At 34.6% G+C, this 15,506-nt stretch overlaps 1 protein-coding gene across 1 annotated transcript; it reads left to right on the top strand.

Annotated features, from left to right (window-relative positions):
* The first annotated feature begins 4,072 nt into the window (after positions 1-4,072).
* LOC132726649 (complement C1q tumor necrosis factor-related protein 3-like) lies at positions 4,073-6,088 on the top strand. Its single transcript, XM_060711992.1, has 2 exons — positions 4,073-4,514; positions 5,630-6,088. The coding sequence occupies exons 1-2, from the start codon at positions 4,121-4,123 to the stop codon at positions 6,070-6,072; spliced, it is 837 nt and encodes a 278-aa protein (XP_060567975.1). The 5' UTR covers positions 4,073-4,120; the 3' UTR covers positions 6,073-6,088.
* Positions 6,089-15,506: the final 9,418 nt, after the last annotated feature.

The raw sequence follows: 15,506 nt of genomic DNA on the forward strand, positions 1-15,506 counted from the left end.
CTCTGCTACTCTACATCATTAGTGAACATCATATTCATATGGACACTTGTTGTAAATGGGTCAATCGTTGCGGAATTGAATATCTCAAATATTGCACGGTCTCTTGTTTTCCCGATTACCGAACAGGCATTTTTATTTTGGGACCATGTAACGCTTTTCCTGGAATGACACTAATGTGTTTCAAAATTTTAACCAGTTTTGTTTAATGTTGAATTCTGCTTAAGCCGTTGCTAGGGGGCGTGGACGGTAACTTGCACTTTCTATTACCATCCATAAACAGGCTCAATCAAGCTAAGCCTGCAACATTTTCTATTTTGCCGTGTCGGGCTTTCTTTAGGTATTCTGTTTTTTCTCTATTTAAGGTTTTGAGATATAGAAGCTGTATTTGGAAACCTATGTAACACAGTTTAAATTCATGTAAAAAAACCTGAATCAAATACTTGGCTGATTTATAATTTTTCAAATATTTCTTAAGGGCATTAACCTTGATTGGAGTAACTAAAAAGTACCCACTTTGACGATTTGGGGTTGAAAGAATCACCTGATTGGGAGCGTGCATCACCCTACTTGCTTTGTGTCCGAGCTTTCATCTACCATTTCAATCGGGAGATTATTGTCCCTGGTATTCAACATTTTTTTTGTGTTTGACATAGCTACCTTAGTTCGTTTTTGTAAAATTATTCAGACCCGTTTGAGCAACAGGAACAGGTAAAATTTGTTTCTATCTCTTTCCTGATTGGTTTCACCTGGAAGAGATGTATTCTCTGTAAATATGTGTTACTTAATCCAGAAAACATGACCGAAATGTGTTTTAATACGAAATGTGTTATAAAAAAAGAGATTTTCTCAGAATGAAATAGAATTATAAATGTAATCCAGTAGACTTGACTTTAAACTAAAACGTGTATTCCGACTAAGCATTAAGTGAAAATAAATCATGTAAATATATACTGTTAGCTTATAAATGTTTTCAGCCAGAGGGACATGCGTTATCTAAATCACACTGACATGAACTGAAAACTAAGACATGAAGCTGTCAAAGTATGATATTTAAACTATAACATGCAATCATGTACTGTAAAACAGTCAAAGTATGATGTGTAAAATAAATTTCAAAAACATACATCCACGAGGTATGATCAAAAAGTGCTCGGCCCGATATACCTCTAGCCACTACACTGACATTTACTCACGATACCGATATCTTATTCAGGATTACTGTACGAGTTATACGCGGTTTTACACAGATTAAGTAACATAAAACACACTTTGATCAGTGGGGGGGGGGTCATTTAGACAAAATGGAGAAAGTTGAAATCAGAGCCGTCAACAAGTAAGGGATGTCCCCCAAGGACATCTATGATGACTTCATGGATACACTTAAGAAGAAGTCCCCTTCCTATAGCACTGTGAAAAAACGGACTGCTGAATTTAAAAGGGGCAGGGGAAGCAGTGGAGATGATGAGCAGTCTGGGCGGTCAAAAGAGGCAACCAACGATGAAACTGCCGAAGCTGTGCACGATCTGGTCATGTGCGACAGAAGGCGACACATTCGAAGCATTGCTAGGGAAGTGGGTATAAGCTTTGGTTCAGTTCAGGCAATCCTGGCTGAAGCCTATGACATTACAAAGGTTTCCGCTAGATGGGTCCCCAGACAGTTGACTGACGACCAGAAACGGACCAGGCTTGTCATTTCAAGATATATTTTGTCTCGCTGAGGATGAACCTGATTTTATCTACCGAATCGTAACTCAGGATGAAACATGGGTCCATCACTTCGATTCAGAATTCAACAAACAGAGCATGCAGTGGAAGCACCCTGGCTCACCCCCTCCGAAGAAATTCAAGAGGGTGTCATCAGCAGGGAAGATGATGGCTTCAATTTTTTGGGATAGTCAGGGGATAATCATGAATCACTAACTTGAGCAAGGTCGTACCATAAACGGTTCGTACTATGAAGACGAATTAAGAAATCTGCGTCAAGTTGCGATGGCTGCTGCAACTGACTGCGGCTTTGAAATTCTTCCACATCCCCTTTTTCTCCGGACTTGGCCCTCTCTGACTTCTACCTGTTTCCGAAACTGAAAACCAAGCTTCATGGTAGACGTTTTGGAAACAATGAAGGTGTCATGGAGGCGATCAATGAGTTCTATTTTGAAGGGTTAAACAAGTTGGAGCACAGGTGGGCCAAGTGCATTGATGTAAAGGGCGATTATATTGAAAAGTAAGACCATTAGTTGGGTTCTCTGACTACCGGATTACATCGGGCCAAGAACTTTTTTGATCAATCCTCGTACTGCAAACTAAGGCATGTTTTCAGACTGAGCATGGCGTGTTAACTAAATCACGCAAACGTGTACTTTATATATAAGACACATCATCAGACTGAACGTTACATGTTACTAAATCGCGTACACATGTATGTAAGTGCCATGATTTCAGCCTGTATGTGACATGCAAACTAAGTCATAAATTAACCAAGTAATCAGCATGAAAGTCAATATATTTTAGAGTGGGTCAATATTGTTCGCTTCCAATACTGATTTGATATATAATAATGGTCCAATCATAGCTGTGTAAAGATACAATTGCAATTGAATTTACCAAACTATTTGTTGATACATATTTGAGCAAATATCTAAACTATTGTCAATTGTAGATGGCTTTCCTTTCTGTTTTGTAAGATTTTGCGTACTCAAAATAGAGAAAAACAGAATCCCTTAAGAAAGTCCAACACGACAACAGGCTCGGTTTGATTGAGTCTGTTCATGGATGGTACTGGAAAGTGCAAGTTACCGTCCTCGCCCCTAGCACCGTCTGAAGCAGAATTCAACATTTAACTCACACATTTGGTCATACATTACTTATAATATAATTAAAATGACGCTGGACACATACAGGCACAAAACTTGTGCATTCTTGCACGCACGCACGTGAATTTACAACCTCTCCAGCTCAAGTGTTATAGCCAGGGCTACGCACCAGATTATTAGTGAGAAGAAAGTTTAAAATGTCCTCACCAAATAATAATCGCTTACATATAGAGAAGTGAATCCATAGGTTAAACATGAACAGCGATAAAGCGACAGTGAGTTAAGAGATAAAAGGAGGGTGCAAAATTTAGTACTTAACCTTCTCAATTAAATTACGAACTACAAATTACAACTGAATTTATTTATTTCATTACACACAATTGCACGCGCACGCTTGCGTGCATGAAAACTGTGCTAGTTTTGGCAAACAATAAACAATATGTAAGTCAAATCACCTTTATATTACCTCCTTTTACAACGTACTTTAGCACGCACATGCGCATTATTTCGCAAAGTGTTTAATAAAACCTGACGAAACATTATTTTAAAAATCACATTTGTTCGATAAGTCATTATACATGTGTTATATCTAAAAGGTAAACGTTTGTGAACTCCTCGCACCAATGCTGTAAGAGAGTAAGAAACTAGCTGCAAAAGTTCTGAAATGAACGCTCAATTTAATAAATATGTCTTTCACATTAATTGAAAACGAGACTGCATTGATCAAACTGGATCCTATAATGATTAATATTTGAACACTACATAGTGCAAATGATGGAAGACCATTGTTCACATTTAAAAAGGTGTGAACTAATTGAATATAAGGGTAAAATCCTTGACTATTAAGTTAGAGATTTTGGGGAGCTAACAGGATGATGAAATTGATTATGATTAAAATGAGTTAATGAGATAACAAACTTATGAAAAATTGCCCGAAATTATGATGATGACGACAAAACAAAAAATGATACGGTGATATTTTTGAAGCTGATATGAAAAGATTCGATATTTTTAAAAAGTACTATTTTTTTTTCGAAAAATTCAAAATTTTAATGGCATGTTTTTGACTTTCTTTAGGGATTCTTATTTTTCCTATATATCCTATTTTTAATAATTAATATTTTATTGATAATGACAGAAAAACAAACTAAATAAGTGGGACATAGAATGCTTCTTCTAATCTCTTAGTAAGTACCTTTACAATACTCCTTATCTTATATTCACGTTCTTCATATATATATTAAATTACTTATTTACCAAAATCAGTTTAATTTGGACCTTCTTGCTGACAGAAGACTTGTCTGAAAATGGCATTTACACCACCGGTGATAATAATATTGTTTTATCTTGTGACGTCATCAGTGGCTGACAATACTGACAAGCCAGTAACAGAAACTCGTGACATAGCTAAAGAATTTGACGATTTCAAAAAATATGTTTCAACAAAACTTGAAGCTATGGCCGAAACCCATGCACGAGACATGCACAAGCTCGAGGAAATTATAAATGCTCAAGGAATGCAAATTCAAAAGCTTGAATCTGACAATGCTATGAAGGATTCTGCAATACAGGATCTGCAAGGAAAAATAGAAAAATTGACTGCGAAGAAAAACAATGGTTTTCAAAGTGCTGGGAAATCACAAAGCGATGAATCTTTTAAAGAAACGTCTACCAAATCACAAGTCTCCCCCAAAAAGAGAGGTAGGCCTTAAATTTCTGTTTCAATGAAGCTATCTTTTACAATATTTACTCTTTATTCATATTCAGAATGTCACTTACATGATTTTAAATAAAGTAATCCTTAAAGTGGATAAATCTATAATGGAAGGGATATAATACATTTAAACCTGTGTTAAAGACCACCTTCAAATAAAGGCTTTAATGTAAAAAAGGCCAGTCTTCAGCAACCCTTCATTGATTAAATAGAACATTATAACCTCCAAATAAAGGCAACTTATCTATAAAGGTCAACTTTGGTCTCTCCTTTTGGTGGCCGGTGTGAAATATAAGATCCAATATTACATATTTTATATTATACAATTATTGACTAGTGAGCCATTGAATATGATGTGATATTCACCGGCAGATGACATATTGACCGAGGCGATAGTTTTATTATATGAATAGGCTAAGAAATTTAAAAAATCACAAAAGTGCAACCTTATAATTATACATGTACAAATTTTGCCTCGTTGAAGCGCGGGAAGAAAGATGCACGTGTTAGGTGTGCAACGACTACGCGAACGCTGCGCATACAAAAATAATTCAAGTTTAGACTCATTATTGTGGTGTAACCCTTAAGTATGATAGTAAAGTATTGATATTTAATCGAGAAATATGCCATAAAGAAAAAAAGCAACAATTATTTTTTGAATAACACTCGTAATTAACAGTCTACGGTGTATGATCATTGAATATGAGTCTCAATCTATTTTTAGACTGGGAAAATCCAATTCAGCCAGTGAATATGATACTAAACCCAGTAAATATGATTTTATAAAAAGTTCTGTTGACTACTGATTGGACCAATGAGATTGCAGCTATATTTAGATCATATAATAAAGCTGAATATATCTTGTTCTTGAACAGAATATTATTATTCGTTCATAATGATTACATTATCAAATTTTTTGACAAGCAGTATTTTTAAGAATATTCATATGATACATCATCAATATTTGCCATACTTATGGAAAATTTACCCATTGTATACATATCCACTTTAAGTCCAGATTTTTATTTTATAAAATATAGGGAAAAACAGAGATTTTAAATGCGTTACATTTCTTTGTTAGAAAAAGTGCTTTATCTTTAAGGTCAACAACATAAGATGGTGGGAAGAGCAAGCGTGGAAAGCAAGGTTGCATTTTTTGCCACAGTTACAACACAACTTGAACATTTGGGAAAAGACCAAGATATCATATTTGACCACGCTGTTACAAATGTTGGTAATGGTTACCTACCACATCATGGAACGTTTGTGGCTCCAGTCTCTGGTACGTATGTGTTCTCTGTCACACTTCTGCATGGGGAGGAAGAAACCACATATGGTCATTTTGTTGTAAATGGATCAATTGTTGCGAAATTATATTTGTATAGCCAACAAACCTCTCAGCTTATCATTGTTAATCTAAGAAAAGGAGATGATGTTTCTGTTCAAAACGCAGATCTTGATCGGACCTTTATCTGTAGTCAATACTGCACATTCAGTGGATTTTTGTTATATGAAGTTTCCTCTGTAGATCAAATTGTTGGCTAAATAAAATTTGTCTTTACTTATAGTTATTTATGTATTTGACCGTTTCTATTTTTGTAACATATTCTTGTTGTTTTATAGGGTGTCGGCCTAGTGAATTTTCGTACTCTTTGTTCTATAGTATATCAGTCACATTTGAGGCTTAACTCTCGACGAATTATATACTGTCTTCAACATTAAACATCAACACTATCTAAGTCAAATGAGGCCCAAAATATAATATGTTAGCCATATACTTTTTCAGAAATCTTCATTTTGTTGTAACATTGTTTAAATTCACCACTTTAAAAACTCCTGAATGCAGATTTTAATGGAGTGATATTTTTAACGAAATATCGGTAAGGTTCTTGTTTATAAATTTCGTTTTCTTAAAGTGTTTTTTTATTATTTCATACGAACAATGGATTAATCAAAATATTCTTTAAAAATCTGGAAACAAAGTGATCCCTTGGAAGCATTAATCACAATTAACTCGGTTTGTAGAGACGTACATGAACACTTTATTGTGCTGGCATCAATGATCCTGAAGGACCAGAAAAATTGAACAACACTGAAGTGAAGTACGAGGCAACTTTTTACAGCTGCCACACGGCACTTGAAACCTGCTGGTGTGAAGGATAAAAATCTGGAAACAAAGTGATCCCTCTAATATATTAAATAAATGATATTATTTTGGCATAATCATACGATATATCATTCTTAATCAAATTTGATTATAAAAAATATTTGATGTAGTCTTCCTTTAATATAATAAATCTTACAGTTTTTTTTGTGTTCATTTCAAGACACTTTTTAAAAAACTATGGCAAAGTTTGGTAAACTTAGTTAAGTATTTCTGTTTTAGATGATAAGACTAAAATCACTAGATCTAAAGGCAATTCCTTATAATCATTTTTGACCGTCCATTTGAAACTAAACTTTTAATAACCTTACTTAACCTTTTACAACGTCTGAGAATAATTCATTTACTTGCTAGCAATATTAACATCAAACCAAGTACTTTTAAAGCAATGCCCTTATCATTTCTAATTATTACCCCTCACTTTTTTCGTAATGCTAATTTCCCATAGGCCTCTGGGAGTTATTCTTACTGTTAATGCAAGTGTACCACGTGACTACGAATTTTGTACTGTTACATAGGTAACAGTATTTTTTAACAGTATAAAATCTGGTCACGTGGTCTATTTTCTAAATAAAATGAAATAAAATGGCCGCCATTTTTTCTCGATTCATTCTTATTTTCGACGATAGGGCATCGCCGAAGTAACTATTACTCTGATAAAATTTAGTTCTTTGCAACCTAGAGTCCCTTTCGCGTATTAAATATCTTTTTGTTGAATAGTCAACAGGAAACATCCGTTTTCAACGGAAATAATTGTTATGTAAATAATTTTGTGTGAAACTGGAACATGCAGACAATTAAAGCATGCAACAAAGGATAATTTAACATTTTAACCAGTGAAACGTTACAGATACAGTAGAGTTGGTGGACAGACATCTGTAGGATATCATCGTTATTTTCTAAATGCACTTTGTCAAAAACTATGCGAAGAATATTCTGGATGCAGAAGGATCAGATTTCACAGATCATGACCTTATAAATGGGTTAGTGTTTTGTTTTCTGAACAAAACACAGCTTATTTTATGTTTATGACTGGTAGATATCATCACTTGCCTAAGGAATAAAAGAAAAAAATCTTCTCAAGTAGGCCTACAGTGCACTTAAACTTGCAAGGTAAGGACAGTTTAGTTATTGCTTCTCTTGGCTTATTTTTGTTACAGTTAGATTTAGTTGAGAAATTCAGATTATCACAGTATTTGTTCGGGGTAATAAAATAAATAACACATGGGTTTGTGGGTAACAGTAAAAATATCATCCCTCGTATAAATACTGTTACCCTCGGCTACGCCTCGGGTAACAGTATTTTCCTCGGGATGATATTTTTACTGTTACCCACAAACCCATGTGTTATTTATATAATAGTATGCTACATGACATAGAAACCTGTCAACAACTATCACCTTTTTATACCTGTAGGCAAAGTAAGTCAAAAAATTGTGAAGACAGTGGTATTTTTCTGCTAAAAGTCCTGAATGCTAGATTATTAAATTGAAAATGTTGCAAGCTCGGTTTGATCTCGTATGTTCATTGACGGTACAGTCAAGTGCAAACTACTGTCAATGCGCCTCCCTCTCACCGGCTTAAGTAGAATTCAACATTTAAACATGAAAATGGTGAAACATTGAATTTAGAAGTGTTCATACGGCGGTCATCATGGAACCTTCAATGTGAAATATTCGTGCCATTTTATGAAAAGCGATGTATGACCCATGGCCCCCAAGTTAATGAAAGTGTGTGCCTTGATTGATGCCAACACTATAAAGCGTTGCGAATTGAGAACCGCTCAAGCCGGTGCTAGGAGGCGTGAGGGATGTTGCACTTATACATTATCCCTCATGTACAGTCTCAATCAAACCGAGTCTGCAATTCTTATGTTATTTTGTTGTGATTAATGCTTCCGAGGGATCACTTTGTTTCCAGAATTTTAAAAAAAACGTAGCCCCCGACACACCCCAGCTACCATAGCAGGGTACCTAGAAGGCACCATACCGGACCGGGAGAGGACAAAACTTTGTGACAAAGGGACGGACGCGCGGATGAAGATTAACAATGGTGTTCTTACATTTGTTTTAGGTGTTTTCCCCATTGTGCCTTTTATCCACATGCAACTGTTTGTTTCTTATGGCTGAGTGGTTGCCTTTACTGGTTGAAGCACCAGAATTGCAACCTCGGTTTAACACTGATTGACCGTACAAGGCGACTAAATGAGTTCAAATAAATTAAGTCTCTGCGTCTCTTAGCTCCAGCAGCTGTGGTGGTTTTGACCCTTGGTGTTTCTTTAGGTATGTAACATTTGACGACAGCAAAAGACATCATTTCTATTTCGGCGCCTCAGTAACTAAATGATGTTGGTGTGCCGTTAAACCAAAACAAACTAATAAATCCATATGAAACCCTTACATAATGAAAAACATCAATTAATTCAACTGTTATCTTATTTTGCCATAAACAAATAAGCTCTGATTTACGTAAACCAGGAGACATTCATCTATGGAACGTCGTGACTGTCTTATGTGATCAATTTTTTTGCTATCTTGTTTAAGCATGTGCAATTTACATAATGTCTTGTCAAACGATCATGATGACTTGTTCAAACAGCATTTTAATTTCTCAAATTATTCTGATGACATGTGCCGACAACTTGTTAACTTGTCAAAGTATCGTGATGACTTGTGCTAGTTATCAAGATACTTTGACAAGTTAACATGTTGTTTGAACAAGTCATCATAATACTTCTACAAGTAAACATGTTGTTTGCACATGTTATCACGATAATTCGAAAAGATAACATGCTACTTGCACATGTCATTACGATAATTTGACAAGTAAGCATGTCCTTTGCACATATCATCACGATAATTTGACAAGTTAGCATGTCCTTTGCACATATCATCACGATATTTTGACAAGTTAACATGTTATATGCACATGTCATCAAGATAATTTGACATATTAACATGTTATCTGCACATGTCACCATGATAATTTTACAAGGTAACATGCTATTTGAACAAATCAGCATAGTCCTTTGACAATACATGGTGAAAATTGCACGTGTTAACATGCTGCTTGAACTCCAAAATAATATCATGTCACAAGATGGCAAAAACATTGATCACATAAGACTACGGAAGCTTGTATGTACCCCGCTATGAAGACATGAAGTCATCTCCCTCGACTTATAGAACACAACAAGTCGTCATAATTACGACGACAAGTTTATATATACCATGTCATTTTGACAAAATATATGTCATCATGTCGCGATACGGTATCCCGACTTTCATACGTTAATATATTTGTCGACTAGAAATAGCATGGATGTCGACATACATGTTACTTCAAGTCGACAAATTTATTTATGCAAGAAAGTCGGGATGCCGTATCTCGACATGATGACATATATTTTGTCAAAATGACATGGTATATATAAATTTGTCGTCGTAATGTTGACGACTTGTTGTGTTCTATAAGTCGAGGGAGACGACTTCATGTCTTCATAGCGGGGGTACATACAAGCTTCCGTATGAGACAGTAATGGTGTTCCATATTCATCCTTTCCATGCGGCGTTTTCGCCGGGGTTGATAAGATAAAGCATGCAAAAATCTTGGTCGTTAGAGATTATACTATCTCCCTTAGGGGCAGATCAAACGAAATAACGACGAAGATGCATACTTATGTTTCTAGGACATATCTGTGTATAACCATTGAAATATCAACTCTATGTTGCACACTACTGTATACAGACACCAAATTGTATAATAGAAAAATTAAAACAATGAGAAACAAAACCTGAAAAAAAAACCATCTCGACGACACATATGAGTATATAATGTAAATGCGCAAAAAAGTATACCTGATACCAAAACGATAAAGATTTGATTGTGGTATCCCTAAAATGTACATTAGATTCTGCATTACACATACAGCCTGACTTGAACCTCGACTATGTTATAGTTTTCTATCCTTGCAATTTTAAACAGAGAAAAACGGAATCCCTAAAGAACGTCCAAAACGACAAAATTGTAACAATTTGCAGTCTCGGTCTGATTGAGCCTGTTCATGGAGTTCATGGGGTATTAGAAAGTACAAGTTAACTTCCACGCCTCCTCACACCGACTAAAGAGGAATTCAACATTTAAACACGAACTCTTACCTTTTTATTCCTTCAGCTTAATGATCTGATCATGCTTTTGAGTGAATTAAATTGAAAGGCATCTTCCAGCCTTAAACGATTCAGATATATTTGAGATAATGTCCACCATAGTTTAATATGTATAACACATCTTTAATTTCACAAATAAAGATGGAAGGTTTCTTAAGTAAATGTTTTATAGCTTGTTGTTTCGTGCTACTGGGCGTTAAATGCGATAAAACTTTGGCCCAAAATGTGAATGAAAAGAAAACAATTTCAACAAGCGAGGTCAAGGAATATGTCAAGAGTATTGTTTCTGATTTAATCCAAAAGCAGAATCGAGATATTGATCAACTTAAGAAGATGGTTGTCTCGCAGGAAATGAAAATAGCAAAACTAGAAAAGGAAACGCTTGCATATCAAACTGTTGTTTCAGAGTTAGAAACGACTTGCATTTCTAGAGTCGAACAGTGACGCAACGCGTTCCGAAAATGGAAATGTAACTAACAAAGATGGATCTGAAAAGGATGTTAAAACAAGTCAAATAAGAGATATAGCGACAGGTCAAAATGTAAAACCCGGTAGGCTATTAAAGCTTCTTCAACCATCGGCATTATTTCTATATTTTATCTGATCTGATCATATAAATAAAACAGCCTATAAAAATCGATGATGCCCGACTTATACTAATCAATGATTAAATAATTTCAATTAATGTAGTTCAATTCAATTTTAAAGTTGAAACGGCAATGGAATGTTCCATTAATTTGTTTAAATACAAATTAAAGATATGTACATGTAATATTTTATACCCCCGACAAACGAAATTTGTGGGTGTATACTGGAGTCAGCTATTGGTCGATCTGTCGGTTCGTTGCAGATTTCTTGTCCTGGACATAACTTAGAATCAACTTCAAATTTTGTAGGTATAAAGATCTCATTGAGAAGAAGGAAAATGCAAAAGAACCATAACTCTGCTTTCTAATTTTAAGGGTATTGTACTTTGTTTCTATTACACTTTGAACTTTGTCCGGAACATAAGCGGTATTGACAAGAAACTTTGTAGGTAGATAGATCTTATTGAGTTAAAGTGCAGTGCAAAAGAATTGTGACTCTATCTTGCTTAATTTTGGAGTAATTGCCCTTTGTTTATTTTTACACTTTGAACATTGTTCGGAACAAAACTTTAAAACCACATAGGATATAAAGAGGAAACTTTTTAGGTAGTTGAGTAGAAGTGCAGAGCAAACGAATCGTAACTATTATTTCCATAATTTGGATTTGTTGCCCTTTGTTCATTTTTTACACATAACATAACTCTGAAACCACAAGGTTATTAACAAGAAACTATGTAGGTAAGTAGATATCATAGAGTAGAAGTAAACTGAAAAGGAACCGTAACTCTGCCTTGCCTAATTCAAGAGTTATTTCACTTTGTTCATTTTGAACCTTGAACATTTTCCGAGGCATAACTCTGAAATCACAAGAGATATCAACTTCAAATGTATAGGTTGATTGATCTCATTAGATTACAGTGCAATGTAAAATAACCATCAATCTGCCTTCACTTATTTTGGAGTTCTTGCCCATTGTACATTTTTACACTTTTAACTTTGTCCGGGACATAAATTTGGAACTATTAAAGGTATCAACTTGAAACTTTATAGGTAGATACGTCTTAATGAGTAGAAGGGAAGAGCAGAAGAACCATAACCCCTTTCCCATTTGGAAAGTTTTGCCCCTTGTTCATTTTTTTCAATTTGTATTTGTCCTGGACATAACTTTAGAACTATACAAAAGGTATCAAATTGAAAGATTATAGATAGATAGATCTCACTGATTAAAAGTGCAGTGTAGAATAACAGTAATCTTACCAACCCTAATTTAAGAGTAATTGCCCTTTGTTGATTGTTACATATTGCACTTTGTCCAGAACATAACTCTGAAACTATAAGAGATATCAACAAGAAACTTTATAAGTAGATAGATCTCATTGGGTAGAGGTGCAGAAATCTCTGGCAGAAAGTATGTTTTTCCCTTGAAAGAAGTAATGAAAACTTCAATTCCAAACTTTAATTTCTCTTATTGATGTAGGACAAATAATTCAAAAACATTTTTTTTAAAAACTATAAACTACTGCATTCCCCCTATTTGCAAACTCATTTAATTTACTAAAACAATCGCGTGTCGGGGATATTTGGCATTTGTGACCATTTCTGCTTGTACATGCATCAGGCTACAATATGTAATCATAATTATGTTTACAACAATTGATTTTCTGATTCTGGAATTAAACCGCATCGGCAAACTTTATTTTAGAATTCCTATATCGAATAAGGAGGGCAACCGTTGAACCTGGAGTAGCGTTTTCCGCATCTATGAACGTAAGTTCGCTTGTTGTTGGTACAAAGCAAGATATAGTGGTCGACCATGTGATAACCAACGTCGGAAATGGATACAACAATCACCATGGTACTTTTTTAGCACCAGTGACTGGAACCTACGTATTTTATTTCTCCTTGCATAGCCCAGGTGCAAGAGCCGACCTAGTATGGAACGGATCTGTTGTAGCTAATATGTTTATCAAAGATGATCAGGCATCCCAATTGGTGATTCTGAATATTAAAAAATAGATAAATACAGAATTCCTAAAGAAAGCCCAACACGGCAAAATTGAAAATTTTGCAGGCTCGGTTTGATTGAGCCTGTTCATGGACGGTACTGGAAAGTGCAAGTTACCGTCCACGCCCCCTAGCACCGGCTTGAGCAGAATTCAACATTTAAACATGAAATAGTAAAATTTTGAATTTAGAAACATCCGCAGATGTGTTCATACGGTGGTTATCATGGAACCTTCAATGTGACACTTCCGTGCCATTCCACGAAAAGCGGCGTATGGTCCCCAAGTAATAAAAAGCGTGTGCCCTAAACGAAAAAGCCGGCGACGAAGTTTCAGTTCAAAATATGGTATCAGGTTACCAATACTGGGGAAGTGGTTACAGTAGATTTAGTGGCTTCCTTTTGTACGAAGGAACGGCTTCGACCCAGATAGTTGGTTAAGTTATATCAAAACCTGAACGTACTTCTTGTCGATTTATGTGCTGACCAGAACATGAATGTTTACATCAAAATTAAAGCAATACACAAAAATAGATGTCATTTCAAATATTTCCCCCACGAACGAGTGGATGTTCAATACTGAAATTATTCAACGTGTTTAATAAGTTAAGTAATGAAGCTATACGGATAAAATATTGTATTCATTACATAGTGTAACCAAAATAGTAACAGTAAAAAAGAATCATGCTTAACTGATGCGCTTATACTGTTACGGGAAAATTTTGTATGATTACTTTATGTCAGCATAACGTATCTGACGTCTCGTCTAAATATCATTCGTATCGGTTTTATGGAGCCGATATGCGGCATAAGTATGTGATAAACGCTTTGTGATGACATGTAATAAAAAAATGTGCATGTATGTCAACTATTCAAACGGACTATGTTAATAATAAATATATTTATATTTGTTATCTGCAATCATGTTTGTCACTTTTATAATCATACAAGGATCTTGCTTCAATAGTTGAACTTTTCAAATTACATGTTTATCACATACCAGTGCGCTTTTGCGACTCCGTAAAACTGGTATTGCATCGCCATGCATATTTTTTTTTACGTGACGTCCTTTGCGTTATGCAAACATAGTGTAAAACATGCTGAATGTTAGCGTTTCACTTTAATAGCGTCGATGATTCCTTTTACACTTTAAACGGTCTTTATTTTGGGTATGCGATAAACAGAAAATCATATCCTTGTAAGCTCATTCCTGAATTTTATTGAACATGTTGAATAAAATAAAATAATATCAAATTCGTTCAGTAATTCAGTATTGAACATACACTCATTTAATTTCCTATATATTACATATTTCGTTGAAAAAAATGCCTGTTAAGCGTATGTCATATTAGTAGTGTAGACATACCATAGATTTTTTAAATGAGTAAACATGTGAATTCATTTTATTTTAGTAATATAAACATACTTCAGATTCAATGATAAACCGTATGCATTCATACAATTTTTAACAAGGTTTACATACGATAAATAAAAGGACTTGTGACTTAGTGATGTAACATGCTTGCCGTTTGTACCAGTACCAATTTGATGATTTTATTCTTAATGAAAATGTAAAGAAATGCAATATTTCTAGTTATAATACAATTTTATTATTGTACCTTTATTAAAAAAAGAGTTGACCATGGGATGAGAAATTACGCATGTAAAACATCGGAACCTAACATGGTCAGTCCTTACTAACAGTCAACTCAATACAATTTGATATAAGGGACATCACTACATCATAATTGCTTCTTAGGTTATCTCAGCGTTTTGTTTTTTATAAAGTTGAATATATAGAAATGAAAATGATTAATAAATAAATAAATAAATAAATAATAAACAGGGAAAAGCCGGATCACTCGCTATGAATTAAACAATATGATGTTATTCAGTTACGACCGTCACTGATTTTTCCTTTACATGAGATTATTAGTTACAGCAAGAACATGTTCATAGTTTTATATAAACGTCAAAGTTCAACAACGTTTTTTGTGTTTTGTGTGTTGTTGTTGTTGTCGTTGTTGTTGTTGTTTTTTTAATTTGATAATGTGGTTTCA

Source organism: Ruditapes philippinarum, unplaced genomic scaffold (genome assembly GCF_026571515.1).
Source record: "Ruditapes philippinarum isolate M1 unplaced genomic scaffold, ASM2657151v2 ctg2284_1_1_1_1, whole genome shotgun sequence".
NCBI classification, from domain to species: domain Eukaryota; kingdom Metazoa; phylum Mollusca; class Bivalvia; order Venerida; family Veneridae; genus Ruditapes; species Ruditapes philippinarum.

What these genes read in the sequence shown, in the direction of transcription:
- LOC132726649 (XM_060711992.1), top strand. Translation starts at nt 4,121, where the DNA reads ATGGCATTTACACCACCGGTGATAATAATATTGTTTTATCTTGTGACG. An exon ending in AGTCTCCCCCAAAAAGAGAG is followed by an intron (nt 4,515 to 5,629) that starts GTAGGCCTTAAA and finishes TTTATCTTTAAG; the next exon opens with GTCAACAACATAAGATGGTG.